Consider the following 21,724-nt stretch of genomic DNA (forward strand, 5'->3'; position numbering starts at 1 on the left):
GCAGGCTAACGAGTTTGAGAACCTTGATTTGTTTGTGAAATGGGAGGATCATACATATTCATTATCAAAAGAGCATGGATCTACATTGCCAAAGAACCGAAAATATGATGGCGAAGCAAAATTGTGACCGGCGACGGCATAATGCAATCTGCAACCTCACAGGTACATCACACTAAATCCTACACACCGCGGCTTTAAATAAAAACATGAATGTATTGCTCGATTTGAACTACAGACAGCAGCCTGTTGTACAATGTATGAATTTAATCTGAGGGAAGAATACTGCAAATCATTGGCTTTATTTTTCGGTGACGGATCGACACAGAAGTCATCTTACAGAAAGATGCATTTTGTTGATATGACTAAAGTAAAAACTTATGCTTAACAGGAAAATAAGATGGAGGTGGAACAGTAGGACCGAGAGGCACAGCGAGTCTGGGAGATGAACCTGTAGCTGGATGAACCATAAAATCCAGTAGCTGTGATCGAGTTGTGACAGATTTCTGGTTCGTCAGATTCTTCATTTATTAAGGCTTCTGAAATACTGGAGCTAGTAAGTTATTGCAGTGTGTGAGTTGAGCTTTTCCTGTCTTTTCTCTTGTTTCAATGTATTATAAACTATTTTAAATTACACGCTATCTGATATTTCAGTGGTGTTTCCTCAGTGTGGGGGGGTGGGGGGCGGGGTGTTAATCTTCTACTTTTGAGGATGTGTTTTAAGGCATGTCCTTTGCGCAAGTAGGGTCCAGACACATGAGAAGGCAAAAGGAGATGTAAAACCCACACAGGTTTATTAACTCAGAGAGTTACTAGTCAGGTAGTTTAAAAGGTCAGAATGTGATTGCGTCCGATCATTCACAGGCTGATTTCCGTTTCGGGGTATGATGCGTGAGGCTTGGTTAGTCAAGCCTGTAGCGGGTCTGGCAACATTTGAGTTCATGGCATATCCATAATCTCTTAGGTTCATGATATCAGCAAAATGGCTGGCAGAAGAGTTTAGTTTTTTTTCCACTTGCCTGTGAACACAGACAACCTGCACGTCAATACTGACTTCTGTACTCACAAAAAAAAAAACAAATTTTAAGGAATCATCTCCTGTCATCCATCACTTCTGTGCAATGGCCTCTTCTCCATTTGGCCGCATGCGGTTGAATGCCAGTCCTCCAACGCCTGTTAACCCCTGACCCACGCAGTTATCTTGTGCCAGAATCCCTTCTGCATGTGCCGAGGAACCCTGAACCCTGGTGGAGGCTGGTGGGACTCCAGGACCAGGAAGGATCTCCTGCAGTGTTTCTTTGGCTGGGGGCTGGGAAGCCGGGCTGGTTGTTTTGGCAGTTTGAGGTTTGGTAGGGGTGGTAGGGCTCGTCAAGCCCATGCTGGCTAAGGCATCCAGGGTCCCATCTGGATCTACCATCACATTGATCACTGTAAGAGTGAGACGGAGAGTAAAAATAAGTTGGTGACATATGTCCTTAAGGAAAATGGTGAGATTTCATTTGAAGTCGTAATGTTTAATGCAACAAAATAAAATAAAAGGGGGTGGGGGGTTGTGTATATCAAATACAAAATGCCATATCAGGTGTGGACTCCTCACATTTATTGGGTTTTTGTCAAAGAACAAGGTGTCCAAGCAATTGCAGCGCCTACCCAAACCCAGCTAATTTTTTGACATAGTCTGACATCATCATATGATATCATACATAGATGTAGGAGCTCTGATGCATTTGTTAACCTCAGACGAGCAGACGCCTATGCAGGAAACCACGTCAGTCCTTCGTAGTTCCTGAGATATGGCCATTAGTGTAATTTAGACAATGACTTCTGATTTGACCTTGACCATAGACCTATAACCTTAACATGACCTGTTTTGCTAAAGGGTTGACCACTGAGTTTGTCCACCAAGTCTGAGCGAAATTGCTCTCTGCATTTTGAAGAATCACCATGAACAGACAAACCTTCCGTTCTGTGGCATGTAGATTTTGTAGGTACTTTTCAGGATACAAATACTTCTTTTAATGTGCTGTTCAGATGGAGTCCATGTAATTATTTTGTGTTTAAGTATTGAATCGTTGTTTTATAAATTAGTGGGGCTCTAGGTGAAATTATATTGTACATGCATTAATGGTAAATGTCCACCAGGTGGTGATATTGCTCCATTTCAAGAGCCTCGAGTACAAGTTGCTGTGAGACACAGCACAAACTTGTTGCTTGTAATAGTAGATATGATTCAAGGTGGAATATGTTTTGCTGGTGTTTACACCTGAAGACAGTTGAATTTCTTAAATCTCATTTGTGTTAAGATGATGATGCTGATCTTTCTAATTTACCTTGAAGCTGCTTCTCAACTCTTTTCAGTTCAAGCAGAATTGAAGAAATCTCCTGCAGAAAGGAATTTAAAAACAAACAAGTGAGAGGTGACAGTGATGCTGGACTCTATAACGTCCTCAGTCCGTCTGATCAGAGTTTCAGACAGAAACTTCAGCCCACCTTGTTGGAGGTTTTCAGGAGTGGTATGTCACTCTCCGATCGCAGTTTGTTCTCAATTTCATCCCAGTTCCTGTCTTTGTCCTTAAACAATATCCTGGGGAGGGTGGGGGATGGGGGGTAACACATACGCATTTGTGTGAAATGGCCTTAGCTATGAAAAGCAAGTCAAAGTTGTGGTTAGAAGTTTACATGCACTCTTCAAGGACACGATTTATCATTTTCCTTTTCAAACACCTAACTGTGTCCAAGTTTTAAGCATTTAAATGATGGTTTGAGGGTTTGTTGAAGAAGGAGGACTACCTCAGAATTCTGAGGTAGTCCTCCTCCTTCATTATTTCACCCACTTTGCTGAAAGCAGCAGAACTGTCCCACAGCCTGATCCTAACACCACCGTGCTGAATGAACAGCTTTTACAGTGTTCTTGGGGTTGAACGTCTGACCTTTAGTCCTCTAAACATACCGCTGGTCACTGTCGTCAAACAATGACCAGCTATGTTGTCACAGAGAAGCTACAGCCGCAGTCAATCATGATCAATAATAGGAAGTTAAGATGACTTGGTAAGTGAAAATACATTTTAGAACATTGGGAATCACTGAATTAACAATGGGTGTATATTTTTGCACCAAATTGTTTTTAAAAAAATGTATGTTGTGCAATCATTGTATTCCAGAAAAAGAACAGTTCACAGAAATGACAGAAAGCCCATGACATTCATGTCCACCATGAGTGTAAGTAAACATCTGACGACACATTGAAGACATCGTTAAATAGTGTTTTTACACCATTTCAGTCTTTACCTGATTTTTCCTGCTGTTTTGTCAACAGAGTGTCTGAGCTTCGTGGATAACTGAGAAACTGAATGGAGCAGCAGGCTGTCCAACACCGCCTGTACACATGAGAGGAAAATCATTATTGTCGGACTGCAACACAGCTTTATAATTAATAGTGTATGTGTGCGTGTCAAACTGTCATGAGAGTGATGTGGCAATGGAGCAACCTGAAATTTATTTCATGCAGGCTTGTGAAGTAGACAGCACCATCTTTGTCAGGCAGAGAGATGGACTTTATTCCCCTGTACAGTTATTATTTTACCACATCCAAGTTCAGTGACTTTGCACGCTGTAAAGCACTAAGTCTGCTTCATACTATGACTACTTGTGCAAGAAAACTTGCAGGGATGCAAAATATCTGTGATGGTAGAACGCAAACTTTACCCTGTAAATGCAGCTTTGAAGAGAAACAGATAAGCAGCTCAGTGGAGACAAAAGCTAACATGGTTTGATTTTCAACTACTGACTAAAATTTACTTATTTTCTGAACTTGCATAGTCATGTTAAGGGTCACAGGGGGGCTGGAGCCTATCCCAACTGTCACTGGGTGAAAGGCACAATACACCCTGGATAGGCCGCCAGTCTACTATAAGGACTTACCCTATTCATGAAAAAGCACATTAAAATACTATGTTTTCAAACCCTAATATTTCTTCTTTGAGTGCCTGTAGGTTATTTTAATATATCTAAAGAAATACTTTTTTCCTTGTCCTTCATATGTTTTATACTCATTTAATCACTTGCAAGAAGCAGCGCACTGTTGTTCCTTCTCACCTCCTCTCGGTTCCAGGTGCGTCTCCTCAGAGGGCGGGGTTCCAGACTGTCAGGTGCACGGGGACGGAGCTCCACTGGCTTACCGTTGACCTCTGGCGCTTTAGTGGTAGAAATAACAGGAGGAATCTTCCTGAAGTTGAGGCTCTCGTCGAACACCCGATCGACCAGCTGGACAAACGTAAGCAGAAACGAGGACGGGGAATCAAAACATTGGAAGCAACATTTTTTTTTTTGAACAGCTTCTTATTTGATCTTAACATAGTAAAAAAAACATGATTAGTGAGAAGTGGAAGTGATGTGGTTAAAAAAGCAACCCCCCCATAAGTATAACTTAATCATATTAATAATCATATTTTTATCCAACATGCAGATCCACGTTGGATTTGCTGTGGCGACCCCGAGTGCAAACAAGGGAGCAGCCGAAGGGACTTACATTTTTATCCTAAAACAAGTGTAATCTCATGACAAAAAATATAATAATAAAATCAATGATGTGAAAGTGCAGCAGATGGGAATGTAATAAATAACTATAGCTCACAGCCAATGAAGCCACAAAGCAGCAGAGCGACGCTGATTAAAGGCGAAATGAAAGCACATGCAGTTATGCAGTGAAAAGAAGAAGAAGGGGCACCTTTTTCATGCTCTCTTGAATATCCTGCTGCGTGGTGGGACGTGCAGGGCCTACCTCTTCCCGGGTGTCGATGGCCGATCCCGGGGTGGTGGCGGCGGTGCTGACAGTGGTGCTGGGCACTGTGCCGGATGAGCTGACCGAGTCAATCTCACCGGCCACATCGTGGATCTCACGTGCCAAGATAGCCAAGTCCTTAGCCAGGTCCTGGCTGATCCTGCGCACACAGGGGAATAACCTGTTAACCATCACACAGGGTTGTTTAGGACTCAGATACACACTCATAAAAACTGCACAAACACAGTCATTTAGCCAATACAACAAATGTAATAATGTATTTAGGGCGTGTTAAAAAAAGATCACAATTCATGATGCACTGCTGCTCCAAAATGTGCAAAGGTCAAAAGATAATTTTGAAGAGTTAATAAACACACGGGGCCTCATTTATAAAAGGTGCGCACGCATGAAAACCCATGTGTTTGTATGTGTGCCTTTTTCTACAAATGAATTGGAATTTATAAGAGGAAAACATGCATTTAGAACATGCAAAGCTTGATATGGTGAAGTGTAAATGAAAAATAGGGTAAGACAGAATCTAATGTAAGCAAAAGCAACTTATAACAGTACTGTTATGAGCAGATAGTCACTAGAGGGTGCTAGGGTGCCAACCCTTCAAAAATTGAGAAAAGAAAATACATTACAACAAAATTTGTAAGTATGGTTTGCTCAGAGTCAGAGTTTGTAAGTGCATGTCAGTGTCATTCTCCAGTGTGTTTACACTCTGTAGAATTTATCCTACTTACAACGCCAACATGTAAAACCAAGTGTAGCTAAGAGTTTCCAAAGAATAAATCATTAATTGTGAAAAACAAAAATGAATTGCTCGATCAGTTAGGTACAGAACAGCAAAGATCAATACCTGGCTATCTCTTCGCTGTGTGCTGTCCAGTCCCTGATATATTCCTCTTGCTCTTTCATACGATGTTTGATCCCACTTCCACCCGGACCCGTGGCCATGCCAGAACCTGGACTCGTCATGGTAGTGAGTCTTGAACTGCGGTGGGGGACGAGATGATGGGGGCGCAGGTGGGGCCGCCCTCCTTGCTTCTGAGAGTTACGGATAGAGCTGAACTCTTCCTCTGATGTGGAGCCGTACTCCGGTGGCAGACGTCTCCACCTGCTGCTGCTGGCCACTGTAGGATCGACGGAAACGCCAACGTGAACCCAATTACCACTGGACATTATTACAAACTCATATTTGTTATTCATGAAGTTAAAGACGAGACTGTGAGTATGAGCGACAGTGCCGAGCCAGTCCTATTTTCAACTCAACACTTCAAATACTGTAAAAGCAAATTAGTATTCCTGAATTTTAAGGCAACAGACCGTGAGAAGATATGGATTATTTAGGTTTCTCTGCTGTGGATGTGGACACAATAACCCACATGAGTGCCTCCGGTCCCAAATAGCCAACAAACACATCCAAAAAGCTACATAAAGCTTCAACAGAGACATAACACGTAAAGCTTGACAGGCCAAAAGCATGAATGGAGCTGCACCATGATGAGACAACGCCATGCTCTATCAATAAAACACTGTCTTAAACATCTCCACAAGGTGGCGATCTCTTCCAAGACAGTTTCCTAATAGGTTTTTATAATTTCGGCGCTGATGTAGAGTGTAGAGAGCATATGAGACTTCATCACAGCGTTACTCGGATGCATGTTGGAGAACATCTGTTAGAGCTGGGTCATATTTCAACTCCACAGTGTTTTCTTTTGGGAAAAGTCACTGCAATTTGAATGATTTGATTTGAAGTTCATAATGTGGCCTGTCACATGTAGCTGCTGTAAAAGTGTAACTTAGGCTGTTATAACACAATTTCATAGGCAGCACAAGCAAAATTTACTTGGGGGTGGGGGCTGAATAAAGTGGTCAAATGTGCCACAATACATCACTGGCATCATGAGGCGATCAAAAAGAAGGTGGTCTGGGGAAGTTTCAATAATCCCTGTAAAATGGCACATTCTGAAATGTTGTTTGTGCACATACTTGTGTTGTAACTTTTATTATTAATATTAATTCTATTAAGAACTTTAATTCCTGAGGAAGCACTAAATGAAGTTATTATCATTATGATTCTGTCATTTTATCAGTTAATATTAGGCTCCATTAAAAAAAACATTAGCTTATCATCCCCGCCCACATGCTGAAATTGGCCTGCATCAATTTATCTTATATTTTTTGGCAAATTTCATTAATGGCAGTACAAATGGTGCAAGAACCAGTGTCTCCAACTGATCAGAATGAGTTCAGAATGATTTAAGAGGTTTTACCTTGTCATCTGATGGTTAATAATCCCATTAATCCATTTGATCGCTTTGGGTGAACAGACTCAGTCTCAGACGAGCTGCTTTGCTCTGAAATGATGCATGTGCAGTAGAGGCAAAGCAGACCAATTTTTAGGTCCGTTTGGTCTGCTACACCGGGATGTCCACTAGGTGGCGAGTATGCTTTGGTCAAAGACAGCCGAAGTTTACCGAGCCGGACCCGGAACTTACCACATGTTGTCACTGACTGACAACCACACACACGAGGACGACGCCATTTATCATGATACAGAGTGCTGATAAGCCCAAAAGCTGAAGCTATGGTACGGGGCAAGCGTCCCCCCCGAGGCAACCATGATCAATATTTACAGACAGTATGTACGTGGTACGCTGGACAATGGAGGTACAGTAGTGTTCAGAATAATAGTAGTGCTATGTGACTAAAAAGATTAATCCAGGTTTTGAGTATATTTCTTATTGTTACATGGGAAACAAGGTACCAGTAGATTCTCACAAATCCAACAAAACCAAGCATTCACGATATGCACACTCTTAAGGCTATGAAATTGGGCTATTAGTAAAAAAAGTAGAAAAGGGGGTGTTCACAATAATAGTAGTGTGTCATTCAGTCAGTGAGTTTGTCAATTTTGTGGAACAAACAGGTGTGAATCAGGTGTCCCTTATTTAAGGATGAAGCCAGCACCTGTTGAACATGCTTGTCTAGGAAAATGGGACGTTCAAGACATTGTTCAGAAGAACAGCGTAGTTTGATTAAAAAGTTGACTGGAGAGGGGAAAACCTATACGCAGGTGCAAAAAATTATAGGCTGTTCATCTACAATGATCTCCAATGCTGTAAAAATAGGCAAAAAAAAAAAAACAAAAAAAAAACAGACGCATGGAAGAAAATGGGAAAACAACCATCAAAATGGATAGAAGAATAACCAGAATGGCAAAGGCTCACCCATTGATCAGCTCCAGGATGATCAAAGACAGTCTGGAGTTACCTGTAAGTGCTGTGACAGTTAGAAGATGCCTGTGTGAAGCTAATTTATTTGCAAGAATCCCCCGCAAAGTCCCTCTGTTAAATAAAAGACGTGCAGAAGAGGTTACAATTTGCCAAAGAACACATCAACTGGCCTAAAGAGAAATGGAGGAATATTTTGTGGACTGATGAGAGTAAAATAGTTGTTTTTGGGTCCAAGGGCCGCAGACAGTTTGTGAGATGACCCCCAAACTCTGAATTCAAGCCACAGTTCACAGTGAAGACAGTGAAGCATGGTGGTGCAAGCATCATGATATGGGCATGTTTCTCCTACTATGGTGTTGGGCCTATATATCGCATACCAAGTATCATGGATCAGTTTGGATATGTCAAAATACTTGAAGAGGTCATGTTGCCTTATGCTGAAGAGGACATGCCCTTGAAATGGGTGTTTCAACAAGACAATGACCCCAAGCACACTAGAAAACGAGCAAAATGAATGCCTCACAGATGTGAAGAAATCACGAAAAACTGTGGTTATACAACTACATACTAGTTTAGTGATTCACAGGATTGCTAAAAAAGCAGTTTGAACATAACAGTTTTGAGTTTGTAGCAGACCCTACTATTATTGTGATCACCCCTTTTCTACTTTTTTTTTACTAATAGCCAAATTTCACAGCCATAAGAGTGTGCATATCATGAATGCTTGGTCTTGTTGGATTTGTGAGAATCTGCTGAATCTACTGGTACCTTGTTTCCCATGTAACACTAAGAAATATACTCAAAACCTGGATTCATCTTTTAGTCACATAGCACTACTATTATTCTGAACACTACTGTAGCTTGGATATTAAGCAAGGTGAGTTTTTCCTTGTCCGCTTCTTCTTCTCTGTAATTCTGGCCGCTTGGTCGGGCTCAGCTTCTAGAGGAGTAGTTGGATGACATCCTTATTTTTGTGGATTTTAATCAAATACTATTGCAGACCTGTGAGGCTGGTTTTTGTCCCAACTTCAGAATTTTACTGTATCGTATTTTACTGTATCATTTTTTTCTGATGTCAAGGATGATAAACTAATACTTTTTTTAAAATGGGGCCTTATGTATTCAAATTATTTTCTGAAAGCCCCCCCCACACACACACACTTATGCCGCCTATGATCCTTAATTTGCATCCTTAATTTGTGAAAGAAAAGTCAACCAATGAATGATGTCTGGACAGTGATTGTTTTGACCCAGCTATGACACACACACACACACTTATATAAAGGCTGCACAGCTGTGGTACAGTACCCATCAGCTCTTCTGCGGGTGCACCACCCTCAGGTTCAGGCTGAGAGCTTTCTGCACAGTGAAAACCAACACACAAGTTTATCACAACACAATGAATATGTATAAAGACAGACTGACACATGATGAAGAAGTGAATGATCATCATAGACCTGATCCTTCCACTTTATACTTAAACAGATGATTTCGATGATGTAGAATTTTACATTGTCTCCCCAATGTTACACTAGATGAGACAATCCCTCCTTACTTTTTGTAATCAAATAAAACAGCAGTAGATAACTAGTTATTGTCTGAGGTAATTCGTCAATAAGCTGTGGTCGTGCAGTGTGATGCTAACCTGTAGGTGAGCAATAACCAGCTGTAGCAGTCTTAGTCGTGGCTTCATTCAGTTTGGACACACTGTTGGCCCTCATCCTGGGTGTCAGGCCTGTTCTCCGTGGGTGCTGATGACCGTAAGCCCAGGCGCAGAGCAGTCTCAGTAGAAAGGCGTGGTGAAGAGGCGGAGCTCCGGGTCACTGTACACTCTGAGTCACTGCGGGCTGAGATGGAGCCCACGCGGGTCCTACGAGGCTGAGCAAGCATGTCTAGCCGTGACCATTCCCTTCCGACCAGAGAGGGGTTTAGAGGTGGAACTGGTGTGGACACTTCAGACGCAACAGACACCCTGTCTGCATCAGCTAGGTCTGTGTCAGACGTATCACCTAGTCGAGCGCGGCGTAGAAGCGAGGCTCTCGTGGGTCGTGGCTGAGGCAATGAGGGCTGCTTTCCTACAGGGGGTGGTGTTGTCGCTTGGAAGTGTGCGGCTGGTTTTGCAGGACCCCTGGTGGAGGTCTTACTAGACCTACTATCAAGTTTGGATTGGAAGGCATCATCTGTGGAGATATGTGAACCTCCGCCCATGTACGGAGTGCCCCAAAGCAGATCCGGAGTAGGTCTCCTGGTCTGAGGAGAGGATGTCCGAGATGGGGAAGGATGAGGTTGGTCATCATCGGTAAGATCTAGTGAAGGCTGGCGTCCTCTGGAGGAGGTGGACGATGGGTGAATGGTGCGGCGTGAATCGCTCCGACTCGACACTTCTGTAGATCTGGTTTTGGTCTTCCTCTCCAGCCGTTCACGGGCACTGGCATTTGTGACACTTGTCTTGGAAGTTGTGCTCATGTTACTTTTCTCACGGTGCAAAGTGCTAAGGGAGCGTCGTTTTTGTATGCCGCCTGCTGCTTTCTGTCTGCCTCCGTGGCAGCCTGACTGGCGGTGCTGGTCGTGTCCAACGCTGACTCAGGAGAGATGGAATCAGCTCGATGGTGGAAGCCCGAGCTCGACCCCGAGTAGCACCACTGGTTTTACTGCTTTTCTGGTCTAGTTTGTTTTCATCCTTATTTGGCCTCGAGGAACGGCCATAACTGCTTCAGTGTCCTTCAAAAGCGTAGCCGTAATCCATGCTGCCCACAGAGTCACTGCGCTCGCGCCCACTGCCGCCCTGTTAATAATGCGTGGATGAGCTCTGCTGGGACACTAGAGCTCGGCCTTTCCCTCAATGTGAAGACTGCCCTGGCGCACAAGAGGCTTAGCCGACTTCTCTCGCCCGTGTCTCCCCCTCTGTTCCTCCTCCTCTGACCCTTTCCTCCTCTCAGAGTTTGCCAGAGAGAGGAGGTTTAGATGTGAGAGAAGGCGGACGCTCTGCTTCCTTCTGCTGGCCAATCTCGTTGTTTCCATGAGAGTTGTTGACCTCCCCGTCTCCCTTGTTCCTCTTTTCTTCTTGGGGCTCAGTTCCAGGGTGTTCGCCTTCTCTCCCCAATCCTCAGAGACCTCGGTCTCCACAGCTTTGGATGCAGATTTGGGCATCTACTGGGAGCTGCGGGAGTGTCTCCTGCGCTTGCGGTCGGTCAAACTGGATGAGGATTCCCCTCTGCTGAGGGACACGCTTGAGTCAAATGCATCTGGTCCTGGGGAAGAAACAACTAATGTCACTTCAGTGAGGACTCGAACTTCACTGATAAGGCACTTGCCTTAAAGTCTGAAGATATTTTGATGTCTATAATTATGTGATGCTGAATTTAATACCTCTCTCTTTAAGAAGGAACGTGGCTGTCTCCGCCCCCGAGCCCTCTGGGTCTGTCCTGGTGTGATTGGCAGCTAGGCTGGCCCACTGAGAGACCCAGCTGGAATCGCCAGGAACAGACTGAGGGGACATGACAGAGGATGAGAAACAAAATAAAAAGCAATTAGTGGTCACAGAGTATATACAGAGCAGATGATGAGTGAGATTAGTACTTATCTGTTCATCTCAAAGCCACTAAACATACAGCACATCTGCAAAGTATTCACAGTGCTTCACATTTTTCACATTTTGTTACAGCAGTATTCCAAAATGGAGTAAATTAATTTTTCCCCTCAAAATTCTACTCACAACACCCCATAGAACAACACGAAAAAGTTTTTTGTAATATTTACAAATTTATTAAAAATAAAATTTTATCACAATTCATAAGTATTCACACCCTTTGCTCAATACCTACAGATGATGGAGGCCACTGTGCTCATTGGGACCTTCAAAGCAGCAGAAATGTTGCTGTACCCTTCCCCAGATTTGTGCCTCGAGACAATCCTGTCTCAATCCCACAGGTGACAGTGCATGTCACCTGTGGGACATTATATGCAGACAGGTGTGTGCCTTTCCAAATCATGTCCAATCAACTGAATTTATCCCAGGTGGACACCAGTTAAGCTGTAAAATATCTCAAGGATGATCAGTGGAAATTGGCTGCACTTGAGCTCAATTTTGAGCTTCATGGAAAAGGCAGCAAATACTTATGTACGTGTATTTCTTGGATTTTTTTTTTTTTTTGATAAATCTGCAAAAATCTAAAAAAAAAAAAAAAAAAAAAAAAAGAAGTTATTTCACATGGTCATTATGGGGTATTGTATGTAGAATTTTGAGGAAAAAACAAATTTCATCCCATTTGGGAATAAGGCTGTAATATAACAAAATGCGAAAAAAGTGAAGCGCTGTGAATACTTTCTGGATGCACCGTATGTAATACAGGATGTTGGAGATTAGTTATACAGGACAACGATAAATTCCTGATTTTGTATCTTACATGGCCTACTGATTACGATACTGCCAAACCCAACACTACATCCTGTTGATATGTAGATATTTCCTCTATAACCTTCTAATTTTATGGAAAAATCCTGTTCACGTATCATGAAAATGTTATAAAAACCACAGGCAGAAAATCTACCAAAGCTTGTCCCCACCCACTGATGTGTCTAAAGGAAATCGCCTGAAGTGGTGAGCATGTCTCTCCGCATCATACCATGATCTAGGTCAACCTCTAGCAGTATGAGTTTACTCAGAAGAACAGAATGGTGGAGGCTCGTGGTCAAACCCAGTAAAGTGATTGGGACTCATTCAATGAAACTCAATCATGATTCAATCTCTCTTTTACACAGTTATTTACTGCAGTGCAGCTTTTCCCAACTGGTATTTGAGTTCTGCACACCTAAAGCATGTCAAATGGGTTTCACTGAGGTAAAATGCGATCATATTATGTAAAAAGCCTGAAAACAGATTTACAAATTAATTTCAGAGTACAGTGGAACCTCAACATATGAGCGACTCAACATACGAGTTTTTTAAACACGAGCTGCTAAATGCCGGAGACCACAAAGGGCTGTGATTTCTCACTTTCCCAGTTTCACTCTTTCCTCTCCAGTCCAGTTTTTGCACTGCACCCCTCGATTACATTTCGATCTTGGATCAAATATGTTTCACAGAAAAGTCCATAAATATGACCAACTTCATAACACGGAGTCTGAAAAAGATGCTCAAATGACCCACAATTCATGGAGGAAATTATATGTACAGTTTGTTGGTGGAGACTGTATAAAGAAGTGGAGCTTGTTGAGGGACAAATTAATCCAGAAAAAGCCACTGTTCCTACTGTAAAATGCATAAAGACATGATGGCGAACTTTAAAAGGGTCACGCGAATGTCGATGTCATTGCATGGCCACAGAGTTGCAAGGAACCACTCCACAGCAGACTCAAACAAATGCAATCTTTTTAATGCACATAATGTCCAGCACTTATTTAAGGCAGGCATTTATTTTTTTCAGACAAGTTTTGACCCAGTCATTGAATGAGGCAGGTCCAGATTCAAGGTCAGGCTTTTAATCAAGGAATTACGTAAGCCTAATTGGTGCTGGGGATTCTCTGTAGATCATTCGGGGTCTCTTGACTGTAAAGACACCTTGACACTTGCACGAATTTGATCCTCGCACTGCTGTGCAATTCGTTGTGCCAATGCGACCCGCTTTGTCCTGCTGGATGTCATGCTTTGTCCCGTTTGATGCCACATTATATAAAATACATTTCGTAGCCGGTGATGCATTTGCTCTCAGAAGCTGGCTGATGAAACCATCTGTTATCACTCCCAGAATCACAGAGAAATTATCTGCAGCTTCAGCTTCTCTTGTGCACATCATACGGATATCTGTAGTTTTCTCCAAAAATATTTGCCTATCAATGTTACATTTTGGAAGCATTTATCCTTGACCCAAATTACATAAACATACCAAATGGAAAATGTCAGCTCTCGCCAGTTTGTCCATGGTCGAAGTTATACACATGCATGCATGCACACATACATGTACACAGACACCACTTTGCTTTTAATATATTGTGGCGAGCTGCGCGGAAGAACGAAAACCGGTGGCGGAATACATCGAACGCACTACTCAAAAAAACAAAAAAAAAACAATAAATCAATATCAGTAACAACACTGTTAAACTAACGTGAACCACAATAACAACATTTAAACCCCCAAACTCCCATGGTGCATTGCAACACAATGTCCATTGTTCATGGTTGTTCGTTGTCAATTGTGGCCTGTGGAATGTTGGTCCACTCCTCTTCAATGGCTGTGCGAAGTTGCGATGACGAACTGGAGTGAGGTCGAGACCCCGATAAGGACGACGAGCATGCAGATGAGCTTCCCTGAGACGGTTTCTGACAGTTCGTGCAAAAATTCTTTGGTTATGCAAACCGATTGTTTCAGCAGCTGTCCGAGTGGCTGGTCTCAGACAATCTTGGAGGTGAACATGCTGGATGTGGAGGTCCTGGGCTGGTGTGGTTACACGTGGTCTGCGGTTGTGAGGCTGGTTGGATGTACTGCCAAATTCTCTGAAACGCCTTTGGAGACGGCTTATGGTAGAGAAATGAACATTCAATACACGAGCAACAGCTCTGGTTAACATTCCTACTGTCAGCATGCCAATTGCACGCTCCCTCAAATCTTGCGACATCTGTGGCATTGTGCTGGTGATAAAACTGCCTTTCAGAGTGGCCTTTTATTGTGGGCAGTCTAAGGCACACCTGTGCACTAATCATGGTGCCTAATCAGCATCTTGATATGGCACACCTGTGAGGTGGGATGGATTATCTCAGCAAGGAGAAGTGCTCACTGTCACAGATTTAGACTGGTTTCTGAACAATATTTGAGGGAAATGGTGATATTGTGTATGTGGAAAAAGTTTTAGATCTTTGAGTTCATCTCATACAAAATGGGAGCAAAACCAAAAGTGTTGCGTTTATATTTTGTTGAGGTATATAGATTTATTATATATTTTTGTCTCCCTCAGATTTGTGCATCCCGTGGTTAAAATATGTACTTTTAAGTGTCGTTTGAGGTACACTGTGTTCTCTTGGAGGGCTTCTTGTTTAATTTGTTTTTTTTCAGTGTGTAGCCTTCAATGACATTAGTCCTCAGGCTCCAACTCACTTTCTGGTGGTCCCCAAAAAGCCCATTGTTCAGCTGGCGACAGCAGATGACTCTGACGCTGCCGTAAGTGTGACGCCATCTGTTGGCTAACTGTAAATGATGTCACTTCTGTTCCTTTAAAATCTGCATTATTCCGCTGACTTTCAGTCGTTTTCTGTCTCATAGCTGTTGGGCCATTTGATGATTGTTGCAAAGAAGTGTGCAGAGAAGGTGGGCCTGTCGAAGGGCTTCAGGATCGTCATCAACGATGGTGCGGACGGAGGTCAGTCAGTCTATCATCTCCATGTCCATGTTCTAGGAGGGCGCCAGTTGCGTTGGCCCCCCGGTTAATCAGCTTCTCCCATCAAAGCCGCCAGCCTTCTCACTCATCATCGTCCAGCCAGTATTGATTTACTTGTGACTTTTGCAGCTGTCAGTCTGTCATGTGAAACAAGAGTCAGACAAAAACTGTAAGTTTGTCGTGGAAATAAAATGCACCTCAGAGCAGCTGTGTTTTCCTGTCTGCTTTATTTCACGGGTTCTTCCCAGCGTTCAGTTTATTTCTCCTCAGTGCATGACGTAACCGGAAAACTAGCCTGCTGCCATTACTGTAACAAATTAAAATACTCTCTGAAGGTATAAACAGGAAGTTGAAGGTCTTTATATCGTCAGGTACGTGAGTATTTGCACAATGACTCAGTTTTTTTGCTCATCCAGACCAACGGATGTTGTGGCAACATGTAGAAAGTGCTTCTTCGCCTTCAGTTCTTGGTGGATTTTTGTTTGACTCATTGAAGCACGGTTCACAATTCTTAGTGGAATTCTAAAATTTTGGGGGGTGAAATCAAGCATTATGGTGGTGAAAACAGTGAAATTCACCCAAAATGGGGCTTGCTCCAGGACTGTATGGTTGTTGAGGGAGAAAAAAAAATGGACCAAAAGAAAATTTACACATTGTAATAAAGATTTTGGTGGAGAACCACAACTGCCAGCAGAAATATTTACAGCAGTGTACAAATTACTATCCCTGAAAAACAGTTTATAAACTGCTGTAAATATTTCACCTGTTATTTCAGGTTTTATTTAACCGTGTATTTACACAGTAGTGTAAATGCTAAAATGAGTTGTTGGTTAGGAGTTTGTGTCATTTTCTTCAACTGCATACTGTGGGTTCATATCAAACCAGATGAGCGCCGCATCACTGCTGTGGTTGTATTTTTGGCTCTACGCTACGGAGGAGCTGAAATGAAAGGATGACATGTCACCTTTCTGCTTTAATTCAATGTGTTAACAAAAATATCGCATTAACCACTTAGCAATTACATTTTATATACAGTTGTTCCAATTTCAGAGGCCATAAGTAATTGTACAATCCAAATATACCGGAGTCATTAAACAGCCAGTTTTGTTTTGACACATCAGGGGATGGATACAAGAATGTTTCAGACTCACTAAATGTCTTGGACTTAAGCCCTGGTCCCACCAAATAATGAACGATGGCTAATGAGCCACGCAGCATAATTTTCGTCAGTCTAAGGAATACATGTTGGTAAAGCTCTCTGGAGTGGAAGAACTAAGTCCTTTGAAGGTCCATTGTTGCTGGTCCTCTCCGAATATCATAGCATTAAATGGATGACAGTCCAGGACCACCCCTGGATGGGACACCAGTGAGAGGCAGATCATTTCCCCAGCCAAGGCTGGTACTCATCCACAGCTGTTTTAACTGAGACAATGCAGAAGTGTCTAGTCCAAGGACACAGATGGGTAGTGTGAGTAGGATTTCTGAAGTAGGCAGTTCTTAAAAACTGCAAAAAAAAAAGTATGTGGGGAAAGTCAGTAGCTCCAGGAGAAGTTATATAGTTGCAGTTCTCCATTCACAGATGCCTGTAGAGGAGGTAGCTCAGTGGGATAGATGTTGGTCTACGAATGTGAATGTAAAAACCTGAGTTTAATTGTTATGCTACCTGTGTCCTGAGACAAAACCCTTCATCTGCATTGTTTCAGTGGGTACGAGCCTTGGCTTGGGAAGTAAGTTCCATCGGATCGATGCCCTGTCTCAGTGGCTTCATCATCTCTCATCCGCTTTATGCTGCCGAATTTGTGGCTAAGCACCGGCACCAACTGGCCTTGAGGCCTATGGTTCCTGATAATGGAGGGACTGTGTATATAAATGGACCGGCACCAACTGGCCTTGAGGCCTATGGTTCCTGATAATGGAGGGACTGTGTATATAAATGGACATAATCCCCAGATGACTGATTATTTTTTTTTTGTTAAGGCTGACAGTCTACACTACAAACGCATCTGGAGTGTTTTATTTCAACCTCTTTGTGGTGGTGTACAGAGGCAAAGTTACAGAAACTGCTGTCTGAGTATGTACAGACCTGACTGTTGTGTTGAAGTTCAGTTTCATTCAGCTGCAAAGCCTTGATGTGTCCATGGCCACCATGTTAAGTTGTTGGAAAAGGTACCTAACTCTTTTAAGTTTGTATTTAATTGCTGGTGCCTGGATTTATACCAATTTGACCAACTACAATTTAAAAATTGATCTCTGGAATGAGCAGCAGAAACAAACTACCTGTACATTACAAATTACAATCTATTTTTTTATTATTTTACTTTGTAGGAACAATTTTCAGTGGTAATTTTGAAGGGGAGCTGGGCAGTTTTTTTTTTTTTTTTTTTTTTTAATTTAAATTAATCTGTGGTTATGATCCGAGATGTTTCCCGCAGAGGTGAAAAAAATTGTGATGTAAAGTCAACTGAAAGTAAACGGCTCAATTTTATTAACAGTAGAAACAATGCAGGTAGCTGAATATATATTGCATGAAACATTCACAAAACATTAAAAAAATTTAAAATAAATAAAATGCTTTCTTTACAAAAACAGAGAAAGAACACGGATGGGGTGAGACAAAAAAAAAGTACCTACGTACCTAGCATTCACAGTCCCCTAATTAAATTTGATAAAACAAGTGGCGTTTTTTTGTTGTTGTTTGTTTTAGACAGAATAGTTCCAGAGATGCAAAGCAGTCGTGCCCAGACTGACCATTCATACAGCCTTTGACAGCTTCTTTGCTACACATCTATAAAAACAAAATGTGCAAAGTAAAAGAAAATATGTAGATAACCATCTTTTTGTTTTATTCAGTGCGCTTACGTAGTCAAAACTGGCACTCGGAGGCATTGGGGGGGGGGGGAAGAAAACACTGTACAGTATAGAGAAAAAGAAAAAGAAAGCTCTGGTACCTAAAGTCACTGTTGTAAGAGTATCTAAGCAGGAACACACTTTTTAAACTCATCTTGAGTTGGAACACAGGCTATAGATGGAGAAAGATCCACAAAATTGTTAGTTCCCCCCCGGCCCACACACACCTTTTTTTTTTTTTTTTAACCTAGAAAAGCAGCAACCATTGAGTAAAAGGTTCACTGGAACAATGCATCTATATACACTGATATCAATCCGTATTACGAGCAAAATGAATCCGCAAGGTGGGATTTTTAAATAATGTGGTCATTTCTACCACAAACCTGAACCACACAGGTCTTCGTGGTATTTGCTCACATTCATTTGTGAAAATAAATCCAGCAGCCTATTCAAGTTCAGCATTTGAGAACAGCGGATCTCGACCTGGTGACCCGATGCTGAAGGAAGAAATTCCTGCAAAAGTAAACATAATAGCTACTGTCCAGGTGAAGCGGCATCTCCAAGATCAAAGTAAAAAAAAACAAAAAAAAAACAACTTCGCATTAGCTGTGACAAGAACACAGACAAACCATACCAATGGAAAACAGGATGCTAAGAGGTAAGCTGCACTGATACAGGAACCAAGTCATATTTTGCAAAATAAATGGCAGCAACGATAAAAGCAGTGTGAAATGATTTTGGAGTCTAGATTCGAAGCACATTCAGAGCAGTTGCAGCACCACAGAGTGAGGGTGTGGCATTCCCTTAATTTAAAGCTGCAGTATGTAGGATTTAGGTTGTATTCACAGAAATGGCGTATAGCATTCATAACGCCTTGCAATAACGAATCGAGCCCTCCATATCTATGTGGGAGCAGGCCCCCACACGGAATGCCGTGTAGCCCAAAAAGACTCTTTTTTTTGCAGCACATGAAACGACTGAAGGAAAATAAGTTGGTTAGCCTGCACAACTTGCTCGTGCAGGCTGAGAATAGCCTGCACAAGCAAGCTGTAGTTGCTCGTGCAGGCTAACGAGTTTGAGAACCTTGATTTGTTTGTGAAATGGGAGGATCATACATATTCATTATCAAATGGATCTACATTGCCAAAGAACCGAAAATATGATGGCGAAGCAAAATTGTGACCGGCGACGGCATAATGCAATCTGCAACCTCACAGGTACATCACACTAAATCCTACACACCGCGGCTTTAAATAAAAACATGAATGTATTGCTCGATTTGAACTACAGACAGCAGCCTGTTGTACAATGTATGAATTTAATCTGAGGGAAGAATACTGCAAATCATTGGCTTTATTTTTCGGTGACGGATCGACACAGAAGTCATCTTACAGAAAGATGCATTTTGTTGATATGACTAAAGTAAAAACTTATGCTTAACAGGAAAATAAGATGGAGGTGGAACAGTAGGACCGAGAGGCACAGCGAGTCTGGGAGATGAACCTGTAGCTGGATGAACCATAAAATCCAGTAGCTGTGATCGAGTTGTGACAGATTTCTGGTTCGTCAGATTCTTCATTTATTAAGGCTTCTGAAATACTGGAGCTAGTAAGTTATTGCAGTGTGTGAGTTGAGCTTTTCCTGTCTTTTCTCTTGTTTCAATGTATTATAAACTATTTTAAATTACACGCTATCTGATATTTCAGTGGTGTTTCCTCAGTGTGGGGGGGTGGGGGGCGGGGTGTTAATCTTCTACTTTTGAGGATGTGTTTTAAGGCATGTCCTTTGCGCAAGTAGGGTCCAGACACATGAGAAGGCAAAAGGAGATGTAAAACCCACACAGGTTTATTAACTCAGAGAGTTACTAGTCAGGTAGTTTAAAAGGTCAGAATGTGATTGCGTCCGATCATTCACAGGCTGATTTCCGTTTCGGGGTATGATGCGTGAGGCTTGGTTAGTCGAGCCTGTAGCGGGTCTGGCAACATTGAGTTCATGGCATATCCATAATCTCTTAGGTTCATGATATCAGCAAAATGGCTGGCAGAAGAGTTTAGTTTTTTTTCCACTTGCCTGTGAACACAGACAACCTGCACGTCAATACTGACTTCTGTACTCACAAAAAAAAAAAACAAATTTTAAGGAATCATCTCCTGTCATCCATCACTTCTGTGCAATGGCCTCTTCTCCATTTGGCCGCATGCGGTTGAATGCCAGTCCTCCAACGCCTGTTAACCCCTGACCCACGCAGTTATCTTGTGCCAGAATCCCTTCTGCATGTGCCGAGGAACCCTGAACCCTGGTGGAGGCTGGTGGGACTCCAGGACCAGGAAGGATCTCCTGCAGTGTTTCTTTGGCTGGGGGCTGGGAAGCCGGGCTGGTTGTTTGGCAGTTTGAGGTTGGTAGGGGTGGTAGGGCTCGTCAAGCCCATGCTGGCTAAGGCATCCAGGGTCCCATCTGGATCTACCATCACATTGATCACTGTAAGAGTGAGACGGAGAGTAAAAATAAGTTGGTGACATATGTCCTTAAGGAAAATGGTGAGATTTCATTTGAAGTCGTAATGTTTAATGCAACAAAATAAAATAAAAGGGGGTGGGGGGTTGTGTATATCAAATACAAAATGCCATATCAGGTGTGGACTCCTCACATTTATTGGGTTTTTGTCAAAGAACAAGGTGTCCAAGCAATTGCAGCGCCTACCCAAACCCAGCTAATTTTTTGACATAGTCTGACATCATCATATGATATCATACATAGATGTAGGAGCTCTGATGCATTTGTTAACCTCAGACGAGCAGACGCCTATGCAGGAAACCACGTCAGTCCTTCGTAGTTCCTGAGATATGGCCATTAGTGTAATTTAGACAATGACTTCTGATTTGACCTTGACCATAGACCTATAACCTTAACATGACCTGTTTTGCTAAAGGGTTGACCACTGAGTTTGTCCACCAAGTCTGAGCGAAATTGCTCTCTGCATTTTGAAGAATCACCATGAACAGACAAACCTTCCGTTCTGTGGCATGTAGATTTTGTAGGTACTTTTCAGGATACAAATACTTCTTTTAATGTGCTGTTCAGATGGAGTCCATGTAATTATTTTGTGTTTAAGTATTGAATCGTTGTTTTATAAATTAGTGGGGCTCTAGGTGAAATTATATTGTACATGCATTAATGGTAAATGTCCACCAGGTGGTGATATTGCTCCATTTCAAGAGCCTCGAGTACAAGTTGCTGTGAGACACAGCGACAAACTTGTTGCTTGTAATAGTAGATATGATTCAAGGTGGAATATGTTTTGCTGGTGTTTACACCTGAAGACAGTTGAATTTCTTAAATCTCATTTGTGTTAAGATGATGATGCTGATCTTTCTAATTTACCTTGAAGCTGCTTCTCAACTCTTTTCAGTTCAAGCAGAATTGAAGAAATCTCCTGCAGAAAGGAATTTAAAAACAAACAAGTGAGAGGTGACAGTGATGCTGGACT

General features: G+C 42.2%; 2 protein-coding genes, 1 long non-coding RNA gene and 1 pseudogene across 3 annotated transcripts in view; 2 read left to right on the forward strand and 2 right to left on the reverse strand.

The window, feature by feature from the left end:
- Positions 1-809: 809 nt before the first annotated feature.
- Positions 810-11,526, reverse strand: LOC117523240 (annotated as a pseudogene).
- A 1,318-nt stretch (positions 11,527-12,844) lies between these two features.
- LOC117523856 (histidine triad nucleotide-binding protein 1-like) lies at positions 12,845-15,596 on the forward strand. The gene is made up of 3 exons (XM_034185468.1): positions 12,845-12,859; positions 15,069-15,173; positions 15,276-15,596. Exons 1-3 carry the CDS (start codon positions 12,845-12,847, stop codon positions 15,438-15,440), a joined length of 285 nt encoding a protein of 94 aa, XP_034041359.1. The 3' UTR covers positions 15,441-15,596.
- Positions 15,597-18,005: 2,409 nt separating this feature from the next.
- LOC117523245 lies at positions 18,006-18,381 on the forward strand. Its single transcript, XR_004564452.1, has 2 exons — positions 18,006-18,124; positions 18,160-18,381. It is a non-coding gene; the product is annotated as an uncharacterized LOC117523245 (long non-coding RNA).
- A 1,844-nt stretch (positions 18,382-20,225) lies between these two features.
- Positions 20,226-21,724, reverse strand: part of LOC117523241 (centrosomal protein of 170 kDa-like) — a 118,097-nt gene continuing 116,598 nt past the window's right edge. The window contains 3 exon segments of the mRNA XM_034184702.1: positions 20,226-20,635; positions 20,637-20,715; positions 21,619-21,670. Of these exon segments, the coding sequence (XP_034040593.1) occupies positions 20,398-20,635; positions 20,637-20,715; positions 21,619-21,670 (369 nt within the window). The 3' untranslated portion in view covers positions 20,226-20,397.

This window comes from Thalassophryne amazonica, chromosome 13 (assembly GCF_902500255.1).
Source record: "Thalassophryne amazonica chromosome 13, fThaAma1.1, whole genome shotgun sequence".
Taxonomy (NCBI): domain Eukaryota; kingdom Metazoa; phylum Chordata; class Actinopteri; order Batrachoidiformes; family Batrachoididae; genus Thalassophryne; species Thalassophryne amazonica.